The 23,569-nt window shown below is 45.5% G+C and overlaps 1 protein-coding gene across 2 annotated transcripts in view; it reads right to left on the bottom strand.

Annotated features, from left to right (window-relative positions):
• Nucleotides 1-1,223: 1,223 nt before the first annotated feature.
• PAPPA2 (pappalysin 2) overlaps nt 1,224-23,569 on the bottom strand; it is a 269,050-nt gene continuing 246,704 nt past the window's right edge. For both annotated transcript variants that reach the window (XM_042976274.1, XM_042976275.1), the window contains exons 21-22: nt 6,122-6,220; nt 1,224-4,439 (exon numbers count right to left, since the gene is read on the bottom strand). In XM_042976274.1, the coding sequence (XP_042832208.1) occupies nt 4,365-4,439; nt 6,122-6,220 (174 nt within the window). In that variant the 3' untranslated portion in view covers nt 1,224-4,364. The remainder of the gene's footprint in view (nt 4,440-6,121; nt 6,221-23,569) is intronic.

Raw genomic sequence — 23,569 nt, 5'->3', positions numbered from 1 at the left:
AGACAAAGCTGATTTTGCTCTGACTTACCCACGGGTAGCAATAAAGCAGAAGAAAGCAATTTGTGAGATAAAGAAAATGTCAGGTAACTTTTTCTTTTTGCTCTCAAGTGTTTATTTCTAGTCACAAACCTCTCCCCCAAGTTCCAAGCACACATTCCCACCTATCTATTCCATGGGTCTTACCAAATGGCTAACAGGCGTGTGAAGACAACCACTCAGCCCTTCAGGCCACTGGAATGATGCCTGGCATGACCAGAGACCCTGGCAGTCTGCCCCCAGCTGCAGAGGCCTCTTCCTGGGTGCTAAACACGACTTCACAGGAAATTTCCAAGTAATTATCTACCTGGCCCTCCAACTGATTTTATCAAATCGCAAATATATGTGCTTTCTTCCAAAGACCGCTCCTCCTGGCTTCCCCCTTCTGTCAGTGACGGTAATGTTCAAGGGTCCATGCTTAATGTTCAAGGCTTAACGCAAAGCCCTCACCTTTGACATTTCTCTCCACTTCTCCCCCTTCCCTTTCATGTCCTCTTCAACACCATTTTTCTTTTCCTTCTCACATCTCCATGTCTCACAGAACCAGGCGTAAAACAGAGACCAGTCATACGAACTTAAGGAACTTCCCTCACCAGGCTGACACTTGCTATCCTTATCGATGTAATGAGAATGTGGAGGTTGCAGACTTGCTGCGATTAAGTTTGCCAAATGCATGGCACATGGCCAAGTTCTGCCTTCTAGCTAACCTGGCTGCCTCAGTGATGTCCAATATCACCCACCCTCTCCCCAAACCTACCTCCTCTCTTCAGCCCTGTTCTTCACTTTGCTTGTACTATCCTCTTCCTCTTTCCCATTTCTGTCTACCAAGCTTGTATGCCTCCTCCTCAGACCATCCTTCAAGCGCTATGCATCTTTGGCATCCAGGAGTGGTGCCTACTTCCTCTGACCCATAAATGTCGGCCTTTGTTTCTACAACCCACGAGACACTTGACATCACTACTGTGTGCTCTGCTTTGGTACGCGTCCTCTCCTCTCATAAAATTTCATGTTTATTTTGTCTACATGTGCCGCTTAATAAATCACTCTTAAGTGACCAAAAGGAATCCATCAATCAACTGATGACGACGTCTGGACTGGCCCAAGCGAATGGGAAGCGATTTGGAAGTGGTGGTTGATTTGAACAAAGAATAAGACACCAAAGACACTTCACATTTTCTGTGCTGATTTTTTAATGAACATCTTATAATCTTACAAAATAACTGGCTGTAGCTGTTTTACATTACAATACAGTAGATCAGCTCCTTTCATTGTGTTCCCAAACAAGCCATCCCCTTGGGGTGCTAACTAACGCACTCAATAGTGATCTCACAGAGTATAGAGCAAATGCCAAGTGCAATGCCTTGTGATGGAGGGAAGCAAAGGAGACAATCAAGATAACTCTTCCCTTTCATGTACAGTTTTGCCAGCTGCCCATCTGTCCTCACTGTGTCCTCTCATCTCTCTGGTTGGAGACTGTCACACGAACCACCAGAGTCAGCCTAGTCCTGGGCAACCTCGACACCAGAGCCCCTAGTTACTAGGAAAAAAAGAAGCAGAGAAGTGACTTTGGAACATAGAAGGGCCTTTGGGAGAGGTCCTCCATTACCCCGTGGTTGGGTGAGAGCAGCCAAGTGCAGACCACCACATGGAGTGTGAGTTGATATCTCCAGGGGTTCTATGACCACGGTGGCTCAGTCCTTCCACTTTATTAGTGACATGAGGGCTCAACACATTAGGGTCCAGGGACAAGAGCTGGAAGAGCCTGCCATCTCTGAATGGCCATCGCTGAGTAGCGCCGGGCAGCCTTCAGCCAGAAGGGCTTTCCAGACACCACAGGAACTGCCCTCTCACCTTCCCAGGGCGGTGGTGCATTGCAGATGTCGCCAGTGGAGAATAAAAGATTTGTAAATGAAGTATGACAGAGAAGTGTGCTCACTGTTCCCCCTGTGGAGAGACTGAGCACAGACCCACACTGGCATGAACTGCAGGCTCACATCCTCGTGGGGAGCTGTAGCCTTCCTGAGCTGGGCAATGCCCAACATACCTATTCTGTTGCCTCAATCTCAAAGCAGCATTCGCTGACACAAAGCTTGATGCACTTCCAAGAATTTGGATATTCTCCCCGAGAAAACAATTGTACGACTTTGTAAAAAATGGAGGATCTAAACTTTTTCATCGTCCCTTCCATATCGAAGCCTACTACAATCCCAGAAATATTTATTCTCTTCTTGGGGTACTAAATATGAATCCAATGAACGGTAGGTGCCTAGGGTTCCACTGGGGCCAAAAACATAGAGGACAAGGGCTTTTCGGATGGGCAATCTGCTCTTTCCTTTCCCCAGTGATGATGCCACCCTCATTTTATATCCCTGGAGATAAATTTTTTTTTCCCATTCCAGAATATTTTCCTTCCCACGTGAAGTCTGGCTCAAGATGGCGGTAACATTTCCTCTTCCTAGTTGCAAAGCCGTTGCTCCAGTGTTGGTGGGAAAAGTGGAGGACCTGTGGTCAGAGCCAAGGAGCAGATGATTCAGAGACCAAGGTTGCACGCTAATTTGGCCCGTTATTTGCTTCCATTGGAGAAGTAGCTTTGAGGGAAGCAAGACTCCCAGCCCTTCTTGAGATGACAAACTGAAGTGTTGAGCAAGAAGTTAACGCTCTTTCCCCAAAGGCCTAATCCAGAAATTGTTAACCAAAAACAACTGCAATAGACCATGAGCAAGAAGAGTGAGCCTGGGACGTGAATGCAGGCAGGTTAACACGGTGGTCATTTTACCTACAGTCCCTCTATTGAACAAGAGAGGATAATGGCAACAAAATGGACCCTAAATAGTTGAAATTCTTCTCTTTTCCCACAGAGTGTCACCCTTGCTCCACGTGTTTCCAAAGCTTGATCAAATGAAAATCTCTAGGTCGCAGATCTGATATGTTGCACTCGAATAGAATTTACCTCAGATTCCGCATTGCTTGACGGATTCCCCTCTGATCTGTTTTGGAGACTTGGGACAAGGCTGAATCTCTGACTTGTTTCACCCTCCTGCCCGAGGCTGTGATTTTCCCATGGCCTCTCCCACCACCACGGCCTCCCTAGGCTCCTCCATATCTGCCCGTTCTTCCACCTCCTCCCACTTTCCCCCATGTCATGTCCGTGACATTTTTTTTTCCTCCAGAACATCAACAATTGGTCATGTGTCTGTGAATGATGGCCAGGCTTGGGGACTTAGAAGGAGTGAGACCACAAGCCGAGCATGAGGAATGTGTGAGTTCCTGTAATCCTGGCAATCCCAGCCCTCGTACAAATTTGTTGACTGACTAGTAAGAGCCACACTTGAAAGTGTAGACAATCCTGGGTCTCGTCAACTCCAAACAAGAGTTCTGAGAAGTGAAAAGTAGTGAATACAGTCTTTTTGGATAGATACACAAGAACCACATTCTGGTTCTCCTGGCCCTAGTGCTAATGGGTACTCCCACCCAACTTGCCATCTCTTAATGTTATTGTCCCCGTCCTCCACCTCCTCAAATGGGGTCCAGCTTCCTGCTCCTGAAAAGGTAAATTAGCTGACATGTATCAAGAACGCCACCTAATTTCTCTCTCTCTCCTTCTCCACTTCCCTTTCACCCTGCCAATTCTCATCAATAGAACGATGGCAGAGGAACTTGTCTTTCTGTCCTCAAATCCTCAGTCTTCATTTTGGATGTGAACTTCACAGCAGCATGTGTGGAACAATGTATACTTTTTAGCTTAGTAGACAGCAAAAAATATAATATATATAATATATTTATATAATTATGTTTAAATACTTATAAAGAATTAATAACTAACCTCATCATTACTAAGGGAGACTACACAAAAGAAAGGGAGCCAGTTTAGAGGAGAAGAGCCCTGAAAGATGGCAATCCATTCAAAACGGGTGTTACAGAGTGTCCCTGGCAACTTCTCTTCTAGTATTTTGGTATTGGTTTGCAAGTTGGGTGGGGCTGAATAGTTGGCAGGGTGCAGAGTGGGGAGCAGGGCAAGAGGCAGGGATGGGGTTGAATAGAATATAAATGGGGGATGAGGGTCCGTGTATATCTATCATATTTCTCCTTCCACTTTTAATCAACTGCCCCTTTGAAGAAACTTTTGCCCATGATTCTTCCCTACTTGGGCTTCTTGATGCAATAGTCGGCACCTAGAAACATCCTCCTGCATTCTACGAGATCCTCATGCTCTTCCTCCTTCCTTCATTTCGTGACCTTTCTTCTCTGTTCACCTTTTGTGCCCTTTTGTGGAGGCCTCTCTTTCTTACTGCCTCCAGGGCAGTAGAAGGAGGGGCTTGATCCCACAGTTACTGATTTTCTTCAGCCTTGGGGTCCCGGCAGGTGCATTCATCCAGGTCACAGTCAGCAGCAAATGGAATGACCTAGTGGAAATCAAAGAGAAGTTGAAATAACCCACTTTCGTGCCAAGCTCCATACTTTTCAACCGGCTTTTGCTTTTCTCACGTGGTCCCAGGGGAAGTGTGGGATTACTGTTAATATCACAGAAGTGAAATTAACACTCAGTTCTTTCACTTACACATCATGTCTCTTTGGGCAAGGCAAATCTTCCTCGCTTCACTTTTATGTGTGTGGAAGGACAACACTCCAGGGGTGTTAGTGTGACTTAAATAAAATGATGGATATAAAACACACATTTCTCGGCACCTATACCACCTGTTACTACTGCTTCTAATATTAAAACTAATGTCAAAACCTTCTGTTAATGTTTTTGTTGCTATTGCTCTCTTCACAAAATCCCTGTGAGTAGGTAAGATGAATGTTGGCATTTTCTTTTTACACGGAAGGCCAAGAGAGGTTGGATAACTTAAGGTCACACTACCATCCAGAAAACTAAGGCTCTACAGCCTAGTTCTATGACTCCTACTTCTTAGTACTCTTGGAGCCATAAGATTATCTTTGCTGCCTTTTTAAAAAATTTTTTTAATGTTTTTATTTATTTTTGAAGGAGAGAGAGAGAGAGAGAGAGAGAGACAGAACATGAGCAGGGGAGGAGCAGAGAGAGAGGGAGACACAGAATCCGAAGCAGGCTCCAGGCTCCGAGCTGTCAGCACAGAGCACGACGCGGGGCTCGAACCCATGAACCGTGAGATCATGACCTGAGCCGAAGCCGGACGCTCAGCCGACTGAGCCACCCAGGCGCCCCAATCTTTGCTGTCTTCATGAGCATGAGAGTCTGCCCATCTTGAACCCAGGATATACTTTGGCTCGGTGAGACAACGCATCTCTCTACCCATTGTGGCTGGACTGCCTCCATGCTATGTAATTGTCTCTGCTCCATGCCAAAATAATCCAGCAAAAGTTCCTCTCTACCGGCTTGCATTGCCACCAACACACTTTTTGAGTGTATGTTAACTAGCTTCCGAGAAAACGGGGCATCTTGGGAGACCTGATGTAAAAAGTGGCAAGGATTCTAACCTTCGGGCATGGAAAATCAAGTGAGGTAAAAAATAGATGGACGTATCGTATACTAGCCCAGATTCACCGAAGAGAAACAGGGATAAAAGAGAAACCGAGAAAAAGACTCCTGCTCAGGATCGGTCTAGGGAGTCCTGCCAGCAGCCTGTGGTGGCCACTCAACATACATTTGAGATATGGTTATACTGCACTATACAGGATTATCAATGTAATTACAATGTATTAATTACAAACCAACTTAATTAAATTAATTTAACTACTAGTAACTGGATATCACTTCATTGGTGGTCTTGCCTCTCCAGGGGGGTAGAGGCCATGATTCCCTGCCAACAGAAGTGTATCCCAGACAGTTATAAGCAGATGTGAGTCTTCGAGTAGCAAAGCCATAGGTTTTTTGAAGGTGCTCCTTAAAGAATTAGCATTTTCTAACAACCTCCCCTAAAAGCACTGCCCTTAATCCTGCCACCATAGAAGCTTCAATGTTTTTTCATGATCATTCCTTCTTGAGCGTTGAACGAATACCAACGAATACCAATTATGGTACAGAAGGAAGGAGAACCAGCCAAAGCCCCTGCGCTGATTCCTGGAGCCCCTGCCCAGCCTGTTACCCGCAGGCGGGTTCACGTACCTTCTTGGAGGACAGAGTAGAAGAGCAGCAGTCTCCCCCATCATAGTGGCAGTAGGCCCGGTTGTTGATGGTATCACACCACCCATCGGCTTGGAAAGGCTGGTGAAGACATGAGAGGTCAGTGTCTAAGAACAGCTTTGCTGGGCTTTGCCCAGCTCTCCAACCCATTCTCACCCCACCATAATCCGTGGAACTCCAGGGATATTATGGGAAAGCACCCAAAGGGCAGGATACAAACTGACCCAACGTTCTCAAGAAGCTGAAAAGTCCCAAGACCATTAGACCCAAGGATCTGTTAAATTTTACTCTCAACAACTCTGCTTCTCACCAGCTCTAGGATCCAGAATGGTTCATCTAAACTCCTGGGTCAGCTTTTTCACCCTCATGTAGTCACAGGTCTTTGTGTCAAGTAGGTTACGAAACATTCTCACACATTTCAACTCCGTGGAAAAGCCTGTGCAGCTGGCCAGGTTGGCTTTAGAATTCCCATTTGATCAGTGAGGAAACGGAGATGCACAGAGATGACAAAAATTGCCCTGATTTGGATAGTTAGGGTCAAGCCGGCTTTGGATTAGAAGTCACGCATCTTGACTTTCTGTTCCTTCTCCCAGATTAAGAACCATAAGTACCACCCCTTTGCTGCCACTTGTGTTTAAAGAGCCTGGTGGTCCTGAGGTGCTGTGAATACCCAAATGATGTCTGTCCAGAATGCAGGGGTCCTGGGGCTTGGGACACTAGCGCTAGAACATGAATCGTCTCACATGTACAGCTACCTAAAGCACAGCAGCTAGACACAGAGCAGAGAGAGCTGAAGTGTTCCCATTCATTCCTGTTACTGCTACAAGTGAACAGAAACCAAAATGGGAAATGGGCCCAGGCCAAACCAGAGTTAATGGAGTGTTTCTCCCCAAAAGGGAATGTATGATAAGAACAGCAATAAGCGGTTAAAATAAAAGCTCAGAAGCCCAATGCGCTGTTTCCCTAGAACTCCTCCTGGAGAAAACAGTGTCCCACAGCATCCTGGAGGGCATGCCAGCCAGCCCACCTACTCAATCACATTGGCTGCTTCCCATCCTGAGTGGATGCCCAATTGCAAAGCCTCAGGAAACATCTTGTGGTCAAACTCTTTGTACCACAAGACAGTCAGTAGACTTTTGAGTTCTTAGGTCGCCTTCCAGTTTACATGTTTAAATCACTTTCTCTCCCCCAACCCTCCTTAAATGTCAAATAGACGGACTGTTCCCTATTTCACTGGGCTTTGATGAGACAGATCACTAAACTGAAAAAAAAAAAGGCCATTAAATGATTTTCAGCAATTGAATTACATCAGAAGGAGCTCATCCAAATTATTACTTCAATGTTTTAATTTATTCTATGGGGTCCTGAGGTCATTTGAACATCATTCCAGATGTATACCAGTTTGCCAATCACTGAAAAGTTGCTACTTGTGGAACTCAACAGCTGTTGCACAGCTGTCCAGCAATGTCGGTTGAGAGCAGGAAGTCAAAATGAATTCTGTTTTCAACACGGGACTCACTGGGATAGAGACAAAGATTTTGAGGTGAGTGTTTGTCTTTAACACTAGAACCAGTCACTCTGGCTCTGCAGAACTTGGGATAACTATACAATCAGGACTTGGGTCTACAACTGCAGCCCTATAAAAGGAGTCAACGTACAGCCAGCTGCATCCTTAACATCTCTAAATGCTCCTGGGTCCTCCCAGGAGGATCAGATACATCTACTGAGATTCCCCCAGAGTTTTCTTTTTCTTTTTCAAGTGTTTGGAGTGTATTTTCCTCCTCTAACACCGCATCTGTTACTTTTTTTCCAACCCTGACTGACTCATTGGCAAAACTTCATCTGTTCCTCCTTTATTTTTCATGTTATTGTCTATAAAAATCCAAAGAGCACCCAAAATACTTTTTTTTTATGTATAAAGTATGGTCTTTAGTATGGAGGATTAAAGGGAGAGCTTCCTTTTCATAAGAACAACTTAAACATAAGAATGAATTAATAAAGGATCCAGGGAGATCTTCCTTCCCAAAGTCTTCCCCAAGGATGGCTTCTTATCTTAGGAACACTAGGGAAGACAGGGTGAAAAGAGTACAAATGGTCTAGGTGACCTTCTCTACCTCCTGATGGATGTCTACTGCTATAGCCTGAACACGATTTCTAGAAACTGCTTCTTTGCTGCTCTCAAAGGGTCATCAGGGAAGAAAAGGGAATTTATTAAAAGGAGCAGAAAATCGGAGGAAAGGTTGGAAAGACCCAAGTATTTAATTCACTATATACCTATTAGAATTAATTGTTCCTCCCCCAACCTGCCAAAAACAACTGCTCCACCCTAAACAAACAGAGTCTCCAATGGCAACATGTGCCTGGGAAGCTTGACAGCTTGAGTCCAAAGTTACAATGGAAAAATTAGGAAGGGAAAAATGACTAATTGATTCAAAGTTTTTAAAGCATCTGAAGACTGCATATAGATTAGATCAAAATCTCAATAATGGAAAGGTGTCCGACTTGCCACAGGAAACTTTCCCCAAGGAAGGGCACAAGGCTTGGTTTCTCTGCACAACGTGTCCATAGGTGAATTGTCACTACCCATACATACACCTCATTTATCCTGTAACATCAGAAAACAAAGTGCTTCACATTAAGTGGATTTTTCAAATACCTGAAGACTATTTCTTCAGGAGACACTTTTTCATTTTCATTTTAACCATTTTGGCAAAAGAAAAAAAATTATAAAATTCCTCTTATCATGCCTTTTAATAACTTGGATAGAACACAAATTCATCCACATGAACATTTTTCATTTCCATTTATGGGAAGGCTTTCTGTATGGGGACACTTGTCCCTTCACTAGATGAGCCCCCTTCAACACACACACACACACACACACACACACACACACACACTCTTCATAAGTCAAGCTTCTTAGAATTATACCTGAAGTAAGTACCTACATCTGAGAGAGAGGCATGGTTGTTCTTTTTATGATCCAGGAGCTTGATGTTATCTATGGTCAGCTAGCTGTTGCTCTGGTCAGTTGAGGCGGCCATATAAATGGCTGTGTGTGAATGGTGAAATATAAGGAGGAAGGGCTATCAGTGACTATGGAACCTGTACAACTTTGGAAACTTCTCAAAAGTAAAGATAAATTCTTCTTTATATTATGTCATCTACCTTCTTTATGTTGTATTATTTTCTGATTAAGGTTGTTCTGGAAAACTAGGCATGGGGATGGTGGCCCTATCTAGTCATTCATTCATTCTTTCAACATCCTTTATTCCTTACCTCTATGTGCCAGGCATTGTTAAGGGGATACAAAGATAAATAAAACATGGTTGCGACCCTGGAGAGAACCCACTGCAAACAAGCATAGCTTATGATGATGAGTGTGGCATAGGGGTGTGGACAGGAGAGAAAAGTACCGAATCCAGATTTTGGTGGTGGGGATCTGTAAGAACTTTCAGGGGCTGGCTCTGCTACATCTAGCCCCTGTGGAGGAGAGGTTAGGACTGGATGATTCGGAGGGGATGCCTGAGGGAACTGTGTAAGGGAAAAAAGAGGGTGAAAATAGAGAGACAGGTGGTCCCAGACTGCCTATCACAGGGCCCGCCCTCAGGAATGGTTCCATGAACATCAACTGATTGGCTGATAATACCTCTATTACTTGAATGACATCAAAAGCATTTTTCTTCTATAGCTTGCAGCAAAACTCATGACCATAGTGATGTTTTAGAAAGGTTAGCGTTGAACTTTAGATGTTCTGCTCTGCTAACCTACAGGCTGGGATCTCAGCCAAAAGTGACTATATCCCTAGAGGTAAGGCATGAGACAAAATCCTGATTTGCCATCTTTTAAAAAAAAATGTACTTATTTATTTTGAGAGAGAGAGAGCACAAGCAGGGGAGGGGCAGAGAGAGAGAGGCTAGAGAGAGAATCCCAAGCCGGCTCTGTGTTGTCAGCACAGAGCCCAACGTGGGGCTCAAACTCACGAACCATGAGATCGTGACCCAAGCTGAAACCAAGAGTTGGATACTGAACTGACTCAGCCAGCCAGGCACCCCCTGATTTACCATCTTGAGGAGTGTTTCAGACCAGGAGAAGCTGCTAATACCATTTATGCCTAATGCTTAACACTGTTTTCTTTCTCCCACACCATTTCCCACCAAAACCCTCTAGTTATGTGAAGGACAAATCAGACCCACATCCGTTTCTTCTATTGATGAGGCTGCCTCAGGCCCCAAAGAAGCCCCTCGCCAGGGACACTATGTTGCCGTGTTGGACACAGTCCTGGCGGTAGATAAAGCCTCTTGTGAATACGTACAAGAATGTGTGCTAATTTTCTCTTTTTCTCTGGCTTTCCAGTGAGTGCTTGGCCCTATTCTCCGGCCTGATTCTGATTCTTCTTTCATCTCAAAGATCTGCCTGCTGTGTCCATACTCCCTGGGCTTCACTGCAAGGCCACTCTTCGAATTTCATAGGAAAAACCCGTGAGGCCTTTGAGGCCCCTCAAGGAGCCTTGGTGACCAGAACACTACTTGCTTTTTGTTTTTCTTTGAAAGGATCACAGATACATGAAATTCTATGGTTGGATGGAGCCTTGAAGACCGTTTACTATAAAACTCTTATATTACAAATGATAAAATGGATGCTTAAAAAAAAAAAAAGAAATGTCTTGTTTGTCAGGCTAGTGGGTGGCAATTCTGCGAATGAGGAGGAAATCTCTGGATCCTTGATCTGATGTTCTCTCTACTATACCATGCTACCGCTCTCTGATGAAATCATCGATCTTTTAATTTATGGGGAATGCTGGGTAATTTAATTCCTTTGGCACCTCTATAAGAAATGGCTTAGGTACAGCATTAACAACGAAGTGAACCCAACAATCCAATACAGAAACAAAAAAGGACTGTTTATATACATCATCTCAATTCCCCTGAACCCCAACAACTTCCCTTCTTATTTTCCCAGCTGCAGGTCGAAATTTGTCCCCAATAAGCGACCAGGCGCGATCACTGCTTCTGGCCTCGGGGCTTGGTCAGTGCATATTTCCCTAGAGGCTGATTTCCCCAGGAGGAAGCAGTAACTCTGCTCCCATCCCATCAGCAGATGCCTGCAACCCAGAAACATTTATTTCTGGGTCCCAGAATGCTAAAGCCAGATATTTTTCTGCTCATTGCAGTCATCTGACGGAAAGAGGAAACGGAGCTGTTCCCCTCCTCCAGCGTTCACCCCTTGGGGTGGGAGGGTGCCAATGATCTCACATTTGTGGGTTTGCCACAATCTTCTTGGAAAATGTAAAATTAGAATAGATACCCTGAGATGGATTCTGCAGGAAGAGTTTCTTACATGCAACCTCCTCTGGAAAATCTCCTCTGGCTCCCTGGACCCAGAGAACTCTCCCTAGCTGTGCGCTACTATGGTATATTTTAGCCATATTTGCATTATTTAAGACTCGACACTTTGAATGGACTATCAAGGACTCGCTCAGAGCGTAACCATCTTCACAGTACCAGCAGCAAGTTCAGTGTCTGGTGCCACAGGAGGTTCTCAAGGAATGAATATGGGGCGCGTGGGTGGCTCAGTCGGTTAAGTGTCCGACTTCAGCTCAGACCATGATCTCATGGTTTGTGGGTTCGAGCCCCGTGTCGGGCACTGTGCTGACCACTCGGAGGCTGGAGCCTGCTTCGGACTCTGTGTCTCCCTCTCTCTCCGCCCCTCCCCCACTTGCTCTCTCTCTCAAAAAATAAACATTAAAAACATACTTTTAATGAATAAATATGGGGGTGGCTAACTTCATTTCCTTAGCATACTTTGTGACCAGATCTGTCCTTTTCATTATTCTTCTCCTACTAGGTACAGAGCATTGGTATATACTTATTTAAGAGTGGAAAGAGACAGTGGAATACACCATCTAAAAGTTCTCCTTCTATAATCCATCTAAAAATGCTGGATAAAATTTAACAATATCCTCTCAACTCCAGAGCTGGGATAAGAAGAAAGGAAGAGAAATTATCAGGGGGCCAAAAACAAAAAAGAAGCTGAAAAACCAGAGCAGAAAGACGGGAGTGAAAGCATGGCTGTCTTAGGAATGTTTGCAAATATCTGTAATCAAGCGGTTAGGTTTTAACGGCTGATTGGGGGTAGGCGCCCAAGTCCCGGGCCCTTGCAAGGTGGTGAACTCGTAAGCGACGCTGTTAGTATTTTAATAAGAAGACTGGGTTCGTGAGGACCGATATGGAATGACACAGTCATACGGCGATGTGGTACAAGGTACCCTGGCTCGCTTGGAACTGGGAGGCTGGTTCGTGCCCACCAGCCCTGAAGACCAGACGATGCAAATCCCAGCCTCGGCAGAGTCACCGATCACTAAGGTATTAAGGACTTGCTGAGTTACAGGGTAGCATTTGAAACCGCAAATGGTACTTCCTCGAACGCCAAAGGTCTGCTCCACAAATAATAGATGAGCAAGATGTAATTGAAAGAAAGGCAATGGAGACACGCATTCTGCTGGATGGGCAGAGGGAAGCACCCCATTTGGTGGCCCTGAGTAACATCAGGAGTTGGGGTGCAGTCCTATGGTCCACTGTGCTTTACTGGTCTGGGCAAGCTCACACGACTTCTGTGTAGGGCTTCAAACCTCGGCCTGTGCAATACCCCGGACTCTCAAAAAAAGGAAAAGCAAATGTGCCACTTTGTAGGGTCCGAAAGAGACACCCGATTACGATGAGTTTATCTATGCGCGACACCACGACCAAAGCACAGTCTTGGAACAGAATTGATCAAATGGTGCAGAACCCATATTCTTCTGAGAGAAATAGTGGGGATGAGTTGAAATGGAAAGAAGGAAAGCAAATAGGAAAGAAGGAAAACAAAATAAGGTCAAGTGACTTGTAAGATTTTCATCTCCTTCAAGGTACATGGGGCTTAATACCTTCTGCTCTGGAAAATGATAAGGCTGTAGAGTGCAGTGATAAGGAGCTTGGAATACAGTGTTAGATAAACCTGTGCCCGGATCCCAGCTCTGCTCCTCACCACCTTGTAGAGGTGAGCAAATTACTGGACTTCTTTGAGTAGCATTATCCTCATTTGCGAGTGAGAATAACACCTCCCTCATAGACTGTTGTAAGGAGTAAATGAGCCAATGGAGGTGAAATACTTAGCCCCGTACCTGGTACACAGTAAGTCCTCAAGGAATCCTAGTTTTATGAAGGGGGCAGGAATCCTACCATTGCTTTTACTGCCGTGGGATGGTGTCTGAGTTCCCTCCAAAGAGACCCTGGTCAGAAAAGCTTTGCGATTCTACCAGCAATACTTCAGAGTCAAAGCCATGGACGTTCTCATCCCCACGCCTCCTGCCCCATTCACTTTCACCACAAATGCACCATCTGAGTCATGAAGGAGTCAGGTGACAAGGGAAATGGGTCTGGAAATTATAAAAACAGAGTGGGAGAGGCCTGACTGGCTTCTGGAAAGCAAGCCTCTCCTCAAAACCATGGTGGTGACTTGAGTGTCTTAGCCTCTGAAAAACCCCAAACCATCACAGACACCTCTTCCCTGACGTGCACCACAGGAAAACAGGAAAGTGAGAAGACGCTCTGTGACTGACTTTCCAGCCAAAAACAACCTCCTAGCAGCCCCTTTCATTTCACTGCAAAGAAAGACCCGGTACGGCAGACTCTTCGACCTCACTTACACACGTATGCCAGCCCGCTTCCCCGCTGGCCTGCCTCTGGGCCCAAGAGAGCCGGGTGCTTCTCAGCCACCCCCAGGCAGGGGTAGGGATGGGGGTAAGAGCCCCAGATGGTGAAGACGAGGCACTCGGGTCGAGTCTGCATTCATCTGTGCCAGAAGAACATTAGCTCGAAATTAGGGCTCTATTTCCCAAGAGATAGAGACAGAAGAGAACATTCTCCCATGGGCCCTTATCATGCCGTCTTGGGGGCTCAAAAACCAAATGAGACGGCCCTCCTAACGTTTGTGGCCTGCCCCTCTGTGGAGAAATGCCACAGTAGTGAGCCACTGCTACTGATGGGAGTGTGTCCTGGGAGGCCTCACCCAGGCTAAGAAGCCCTGTGCCTCCGGCCCTGACCTCCAGCTGCCTTCGACCAAACTGCATGAGACTGGGCCACCGTCCTTATTCCTCGGTCACGTCTCCATAATCACACACAAGGTCGCTGCCGGGCCACAGCTGGCCTCCATGTCAACAAAGCTCCCCGCCCCCCCCCGCCAAACCTCTCTTCTGAATCCCGTCCTCCACGCTCGCCCTTGGCCCGGCCGCAGCTCTTCCCCAGCAGTCGGCTGGTCCAGATTTTATGCCAATGACTCCCAACCCTATGCTGTTGCCCTCCCTGCTTCTCGAACCACACCGCAACGCCTCTCAAGAGGCTGTCTGGTGGCAACCACGGCAGCTCTCCCGAGTCCTGATGTAGCAACGTCTGCTTGGGCTCCCGGCAAGAACCAGTAATGACATACCATCAGACCTCGCTCGCCTCTCCACTGCCAGACCCGTAGGCCCGCTGATTGTCGTGATTTTGTTTTCTTGTTTGGATGGGGGCTGGGAGAGGTGGTGATGGCAGAGGTGGCCTGCAAGGTCTCCTGCCAGGGTCTCGCTTGCACGGCATTTGGCTTTCTTCTCTAAAAGAGGGACGCATCAGCAACTGTCCGGGGGAATTTCCTGTCTCCCCTCCTGCTAATTGGAGCCAGCCCACATGTTTCAAGGTCAACGATAGAGACTTTGAACACAAGAGGTTTGGACTCAGTAAGGCCCCCGGGGGCAGGGACACTTCCATTCGTGCTTCTTTCCATGAGCGGTAGACCCCCACAGCAGCACAGTGCCCAACACAGCACACGGGGTTCTTAACGCGAGACTCATGGATCCCCTCCAGAAGACACTTTCTAACCTAAGAAGGCAGAATATTTTTCTGCTTTCCACTCCTCCTGCCCTTCCTCCAAGGTAAGGTGCCTTTCCTCTGTTGTTCCCAACAACCCCAGGTGTCCGTTCTCGCCATCAATTACCCTCCCTAACACGTCACCTGAGAATGGCTCAGCATGAGCTTCCAGGTACAGGTTCACGGACAGTAGACCCTTACGGAACCAAACTTAAAGATCCAGAAGAACGAACCTGGGAGCAGAAATTCAGGCCATGGCAGCCACCGTGCTGAGCAGGTGGGACGGGACCTGCCCTGCCCGAGTCACCACTGCTGGCAGTCACTCACGCAGCCCCTCCTCTCTTGGCTCTCCGCCAGCTGTCGTGCCGGGACCACACCCCCCGTGAGGGACACCTTCGGCAGCCTTGCTCTGCTCAAGGGCTCACATCGCTCTGGGAGGCGGAGGAGGAGGAAGGAGGAGGAAACAGCTGGCAGAAAGGGCTGGAAAGGCACGGGGAAGAAGACCCCGGGGCAGATTGCCGGGGTCCCGCTCTGACCGCGAGCCTCTACTTCCCTCTATCCCTGTCTTCTGACTCCTTGGCCGGCCTGCAGTTCATGGGAGGTTGAGGCCGGCCTGGGCTGGCGATGGAAATGTTCTACCGCAGCCCGCCACGCGTGCTCGCCCCCCGGCGCCCCGCCACACGCACACCCATGCCAGGCAGCTCGGCATTTCTTGGCTCCCCAGGCCTGCCTGTGCGAGATGACTGGGAATGCAGACTGTGGGAGGAAACGACAATATTCATTGTTTGGATTAAATATTTTTCTTGGCCCTCCTGCTGTTTGCTGAGCGTCGTATTTTTTTTTCTCTTTCCCCATTCTCCCTCATTCCTTCCCTCCTCCCTCCCTCCCTCCCTCTCTCCTAGTCTCTCTTTTTCTCACTCTCTCCTCAGCAACCGAGCACACTGGGAGAAATTTCGGGGAGAAAGCAGACACTCCTGGGGTGGAAAGAGCTATTTAAAGGAATCAAAGCAGGTGACAGAACCTTTTGCCATTCTGATACCACGCCCAGCTCTTCCCAAACACGGAGCACTTTGGAGTAAATCTAAAGCTACGTTGTTTTGAGTGTTCACAAGTACTCGTGGGGTCTAACTCGCAGGACTTGTTTTCTCTCTCATTCTCACTTTCTTTCATATATTAGGTATATATATACGTTATTACGTACACATCATATACACAGAAAACACACAGATATAACAGACACATATATACACACGTACACATAAATATGGTACATATGATATATACAATATTCATATAGAAGATACATGTGTCGTAATCATATATAACATGTATATTATGGATATATAACATTAAAATACGTGTTTTTATTATATATATACATATACAGAGAGACGTATACAATTTCTCTGAAAGTTCCTTGGTATAAGGAATGTACCTAAAGGCAAAAATATTTTTACAAACTACAAGCCATCATATAGAAGCCAGATGCAATTTTTATCTTATATATGGCATTTTCTGTGACATGGCACTGTGCTATGTGGATGCTATGCATGATCTTACCGAGCCCTCACCATCACTCAGTGAGGTAGGTATGTATTATCATGCCCATTTTGCCAATCAAAACACCAAGGACTTGAGCCATTAAGGAACCTGTGTGAAGAAAAGACGTACAGCCACTGTCCGATGGCCAGGCTCGTGCTATAATCATCCTGACGTATCTGTCCTGCCGCCAGCATTGTCACCAAATCATAATGATACGTCACACTCCACTTCTCAGTAGCAAACCTGGTCCAATCTCTCACCACACCTATGAGCATGCAAAGCCACTCTCTGAGGAAAAGTCAATGCTATAGAAATCCACGAAAAATGGATCATGCAGGCTATTTAAGTTCAAAACATATATTATGAGCCAGGCGTGAGGCTAGTTGCTGAATTCTTGGGATATTTAATCGATACGTAATTAGTGTGTCTTCTTCTAGGTACAAGGAACACGGTATGTTCTGTGTATGACAAAGTCTGCCTTAAAGCAGCTTTGGTGTCATCAGCACTGAATAAGGAAGGATCTGAACAGCGTCTGAGGAAATAGGAAAGAAATCATGGGCCAATGGAGGATTAATTCCCAAAGTAACTAATAGCACCAATAAGAGCTAGAAGGCTCAGAATAGGAAAGGGTCTGCGACATTTCAGAAAACCTTTATGGAGTATATAGGATTAGATTTCATCTTTGAGTATGGATGGGATTTGGCAGAGAAGTGGGGAGAAAAATCACAGCAGGAGGGCAAAGATAAGCCAAGATTTCAGATGAAAATGAAAGCGATGTATCTGTGGTTTTCTGCCTCAAGTATTAATGGCCCACATTAGGAACTAGGTCAAAATCTCCATTCTGAGGAATCTAGCTGCTCCTTAGCCTGAAGACAATAGAGGCCACTGGAAGTTTTGCTTTGTTTTGTCTTCTCTGTGTTTTGTTTTGAGCAGACGAACAGGATAAAAGTTATGTTTCAAAGACTGGATCTGGGGACAGTGTGGGAAATGTTCCGGAAAGAAGGGATCAGATTCAGAGCAGGTAGAAGTTCACCTCAAACAGATATGAACTGAAGAAAACAGAACTGGCTGGTTGTAACATGGAACAGAAAACAAAACAAACAAAAAACGAACAGACAGACCAGAGAGGTACTGCAAAGGAAATGGCCATGTTTGGGTAGGAGACCAAATGCAGACGAAAGTTTTTTTGTGACATTTTGACTTTCAAACCATGCTAAGTGTTTCTCACAAAATTTGTTCATTATGGGGCGCCTGGGTGGCTCAGTCAGTTAAGCATCCGACTTCGGCTCAGGTCAGAATCTTGTAGTCTGTGAATTCGAGCCCCACGTCAGGCTGTATACTGACAGCTCAGAGCCTGCTTCAGATTCTGTCTCCCTCTCTCTCTGCCCCTCCCCTGCTCGTGCTCTGTCTCTGTCTCTCAAAAATAAACATTAAAAAAAATTTTTTTTAATTTGCTCATTAAAAAAAAAAAGCTAGAAAGAATCCTTACTAAATCTAAGGACTCAGTCTTAAGAAACAGAGTCTAAGCAATCAGCAAACCCTGTCCTAGCTCACAGTGATAAGGTCTACATATCTTTTCCCATATAAACACAGACCTAGAGGGTCCTGGCCAGTTTTCTCTCCTGCCCGATTACTGCCAGGCTTTCTCCACAACTTAGGCCTGTTTTGTCACCCCTGTAAAACCCAGGTCCGGCTGAGTTGAGGAACAGCAGGAGGGAGGTGTCATATTTATTCTAGAATATTTTCTTGCCAATAGTCTTGTCTCTTTTAGCCCTGGTCTAAGTTCCTGTGTCTACAAATAGTTCAATTTGTGTGGCTGATTACTTTGGTTCTTAAGCTCAACCTGTCACACCATCCCACTCATCAATCCGCTGCTCTGTCCTCCGTTAATTGGTGGATGCATGGAGCCTCCCTGTCACCCATATGGAACCTATTCCGTGTGTCTGGTTTACATCCCCTTTATCTAGGGGACGCTTGTCCGTGTATCTTTTTCACTCTTCCACTGATCGGCTGCATGTGTTTCAAATAGGTCCCCACTCTCATTTCCCTGGTCTCTGGTCCTCATTCAGCAGGGTTCACTGGCACAACACCCCTTCTTTCAGCTTAAAGCTTGCAAAGCCTGGGGAGCTGTCCCAACAGGTGGCCAGCACCCTGTGTTCATCTCTTCGTTGAGTATTCTACAAGCCCTACATTCCTAATTCATGTGTTGTTTGTTTTCAATCTTCCTACCAGTTAAGAACAGGGACTCTGGAAACAGACTGCCTGGGTTTGTGTATTTATCCCACATTTGCTACCTCTGGAGCTTTGCAAAGGGACCTGAATTCTCAGCCCCTCAGTTCCCTCATCAGGAAAATAGGAATGATAATAAGGGTGATAATTCCTTAGTATGCACCTGCTATATAATAAACACTCAGTAATGTTATTAAATATACCATGCAACCAGGAGCTATTTCTTGTCTGTTTCCCGAGTGCAATAAGCCTGGATATTCTGAGTATTGATGGTTCCCTGTCTGTGAAGGTGGACGATAGCCCTCCCAAAGGCGGCTACGGGATAACCTGGTTGGTCATTCTCCTCTCTCTTAATCACGACCTGTAATCCCAGGGATCTTACATTTACTTTGCCCAAGTCTGGGAATAGAAAAACTATGCATAATATGGCCGTAAGGCAGGAAAAATACAGAAGCCAAGTTACCTGATACTAATCCTCTCTCTTATGTTCTGTTGTAGTTGAGGTACAGCAGCAAGGCTGTGTCATAGTCTGTCTTCAGTCCCTGGTCTCTTTTTCCCCCACCATCTCCACATCCACGCTGGGCCCTGCTCGCGCTGAAAACCCCCTTGCCCAAGGTGTCCATCCCTACCGTAGTGTCTGCATAGTCTCCTACCTCTCCGGAAAGCAGCTGACATATTAAGGAGCCAATGATAAATATGTATCTGCAACCAGATAAAATAGAAATTATTGAGGAGAAAAGGACTTTAACTTTGGAAACTTTGAGACTTCGTAAGTCAGATGTGGGAGATAAATATTTGAGGGAGAAATAGAAGTATGTACAGCATCCTTAAAGTTATACAGTGCAGGCAGCCACCTGTTAAAGAAAACTGGGAAACTTCGTTCTATGTGTCGGAACGTCTTCTACTCAGGTGGAGTGAGCATGAGTGGTGCTGTTAGGGACTGAAGTGTGTTCCTCCAAAATGCATATGTTGAAGCCCCAACTCACAATATGATGGTATCTGGAGGTGAGGCTCTAACAGGTCATTAGGTTTAGATGATATCATGACGGGATCAATGTTCTTAAAGAAGACATACCAGCCCTTCCTCTCTCTCTCTCTCTCTCTCTCCCTTGTGAAGACGTAGCAAGAAGGCAGCCGTCAGCACACCAGAAAGACAGCCCTCACCAGGAAACTGAATGAGCCAGCACCTTGATCTGGGACTTCCCAGCCCTCCAGAACTGTAAGAAATAAATGTCTGGTGTTTAAGTCCCTCAGTCTGTGGTCTTTGACTACAGCAGCCCAAGCAGACCAACACGCATGCCTTAGTTAGTGAATTTATTAATTTAGCTATTTTTCCTGATCTGTCAACGCAAAGGATTTTCAGAGATCCTGTCTGAGAAAAAGGGAGCACGAAAACAAGGTAAGAGAGGACAGGCAGGAAGCGGCTCTCAAGAGGGAGCCCAAAGAAGTTAAAAGATCACTGGCTTCTGCTATTCAGTTACTGGGCAACCTGGATGGGTCTGGCCATCAGGCTGGGCACAAGGGGCATAGACACAGGACAGGTGAGTATGGCCAACAAGCTGGGCAGGCTCCAGGTACTCGTGACTCAGCTGCCGTGTCACTGGGGTCATAAGTGGTTCCAAGGCCAGAGACCATTCCCAGGAACCTAACGGCATAGCAGACATGCACCACCAAGTTTAATATTTCTCACATTAGAAAGACTTCAGTTGAATCTAATCTCATTTTTAATTAGTCTTCACATCGCCTGGTGAGACAGATTAATATGATTATCCATATTCCACTGATGGGGAAAATGAGACAAAGGGCCATGCCCCAAGGTCACTTGGGGAATGAGCACTAGAGGTGAAAATTAAACTTAAGCATTTTAAACTTTCAAGCCAGAACACAAGGGAGAGGACACTGGGGACATGGCTTTCATCTCCGTTTGTTCAGGATCTTTCACATCTGGATAATGCATATTCAACTTACTACTTGGTTTGTCTAATTAAAAAACAAAATACTAATTCCAGTTCTGCACCCCACCAGTCCACATTCAATGCATAAAGAATTGACTAAATAATATATGCCAAAGAAGAGAATTAAATGAGCATTACTTAACCACATGTGAATATTTATTGACTATTTATGGTATGTTTAATAATAAACTACAGTGGGTGTGTGTGGGGGTGGATAGGGGTGGATATAAACACAGAGGAATTAAACATGCCCCCTGCCTTTCAGAAGCTGGTTTAACTGGATGTTCAAAATAGCTACACCAACAAAAACACAAATAGCATACACCTCCAACCACATAGGCAGGAACCAAGTTTTTCTTTACTCCCCGTGGTAGATGTTCAAGCATTATATGTTGGGAAACTGTTAAGTTGAGCTTTCTTCAGAGTAAACTGAGATTATCAGTGTGAGAGGTGAGCCCACAGAATAATCATGCAACCCCTTCCAAGCAAATTAAGTTCATCTTCAACTCCTCTCTTGTATTCACATCCAACATCCAAACGCTTACCATTCTACTGCAGAAATAGTTCTGTATTCAGCCCCTTTTCTTTCTACTTTCTCAGTTCAGTGAGAGACTATTACATTAGCTCAGGTTAGAGGTGATAAGGTTCTGACTTCCATGGTCAAAAGTTTTTGTCATCATGACTTTCTTCCTAAAGTATACATCCTATCATGTTTTCTCTGTGACAGAGATATTTAATGTTCACCTGATATCTGTATAATCCCCTGTGTTTCCCTGACCCTCTTGAGGTGGGCTGGAGGCCACGTGACCATATACTGGGAAATAGAAAGTCAAGCGGAAATGATGTATTAATTCTGTTCCAAGGGACTCAAGAGTTACCGGCCCCTCTTGTGTCTTTTCCGTCCCTTTGGAGGCAACCATGGAGACCACATTTTGAGAGAACAGAGGAATAAGACAGAAGACATGAATGGGTGCTTTAAATATTTACACCTTTAGAGATTTAAGACTTAATCTCAGACAAAGACCAAATCAAGGGGTGGATCTTTACACCCTTTGTTGAGGCTTTTAACTGGACTAAAGTGGCACCTGGGGGATCCTCGCATCTTAAAAAAATGCCTCCTAGAAAAGAGACCAAGGCCTTTGTCCCAGAGAAGTCTCTTAAGCTTAGAATACCTTTAATTAAGTCTACAGAGAGAGCCACATCTGGAAAAGACTTGTGAGGATAGCTGTTGGTATATGGATTTAACTAAAATTAAATGTATACAAAACCAATAAAGTCTGTGAGTTGAACTGCCAAAAGTACCATCAGCTTGGATTAAAAGAGACTTATAGCTGGAGAACATGAAAAGATTTTTGGGTCCCCCATAGTCTACGACAACAAAGCAGGCAGAGAGAACCACTTAGCTTCCAGTGGAGGGATGTTCTCCAAAGCAACTTTTTGTGGCCTAAGAGGATGATGGAAAATGAAGGACTCCCAAGCCAGCAGAGCCAAAAGCCATGAAGAACTCCCTGGGAGTTATACCCAAGGAGTAATCAAATGCTACTGAACAAGATACTCCCTATTCTAAGAGTAGGGATTTTTTACAACTTGTCTCAGAGGGATTTCAGAATTGTCGTAGGCCGGTAACTGTTACGTGCCTCTCATTATTCTCCCTGAAAGGGGTCATTTACTGTAGGTGTCTTTTCTCTGCCCCACCTTTTTCATCAGGTGTGTGTAAGGTAGAGAACTTGAACACCAGGCTCTAGATTAAGAGAAGCACATTGTAACCTAATAGTAAATCACGATCGTCTAGATTTCAAGCCTGATGCTATGATTGGGGAAGACTTTTGGAGTGTCTTGGGATCGGGTAGAATGAATTTAAATGCAACAAATGTTTGACTGACTGGCAGATGACATTACATGTCCACTGTTCCTTCCACTCTCTTCCTTTGTCATGACTTCTCTATCAACAGAGTCTAATCCTCCTTCCTACTAATTCTGGACCTAGCCATGGGGCTTGTCTTGACCAACGGAATGTGAGTGTGTGTCACACACACTACGTTTGACCAGAGGTTTTGAATGTGCTGGCATGCCTCTGCTGGTCCTTTTGTGCCCATGCTATCCACCAAGAGTTAACAGAACCTGAATAGTAGCTGCTGACCCTGAAACCTCGAGTGACAGACACGTGGAGTATATCTGGACCCAACGCACAACCTAAAGCAGAACGAGTTCAGTCACCCTGCAGATGCACGAGTGAGAAATACATCTTGTTATTAAAAGGCCCTGGTGCTTGATTATTTGTTATACAGCATTATTACGGACAAATTTGATGACTGCATTGCACCACTACCTTTCACAGCTTTGCCCTTCCACATGCTTCTGTTTATCCTTCAAAAGGTTACCCTTCTAGAAGATCTCTGTGTGACTGGGACAAGCTATTTGCTTTATTCTCGGTGTCCCCATGTGACTTTGTACGTATCTCTGTGTTGCTATACTCATGGGGTAGCAACTGATTGCTCACCTCTATTGCACAGACTGGGTTAGGAAGTTAACTTAATCACGTTTGTAACTCAGCACAAACTGGACACTCAGAAATATTTTAAGGGAGGAAATGAATAAATGGGTAAGAAGCAGTGGTCGTAGCTTAGTGACCAGGGTATAAGTCGGGAAAGGAGGCTACGACTCTTCTGCAAATCCCAGCCATTGGGGGGAGCAGCAAGCTTTTAGATTGGGAAATGGCATGAGGCTCACACAGAAAAGCTGGATGAATTTGTTTTTTCGTGTGTTGGAATTTGGAGCCCTAGATTCTGTAGCTAAGCTTGGAGAGGTGGGAAGATGCTTCC

The sequence above is a fragment of the Panthera tigris genome, chromosome F3 (assembly GCF_018350195.1).
Source record: "Panthera tigris isolate Pti1 chromosome F3, P.tigris_Pti1_mat1.1, whole genome shotgun sequence".
NCBI lineage: Eukaryota > Metazoa > Chordata > Mammalia > Carnivora > Felidae > Panthera > Panthera tigris.
This window is presented reverse-complemented; position numbering and strand designations above follow the sequence as displayed.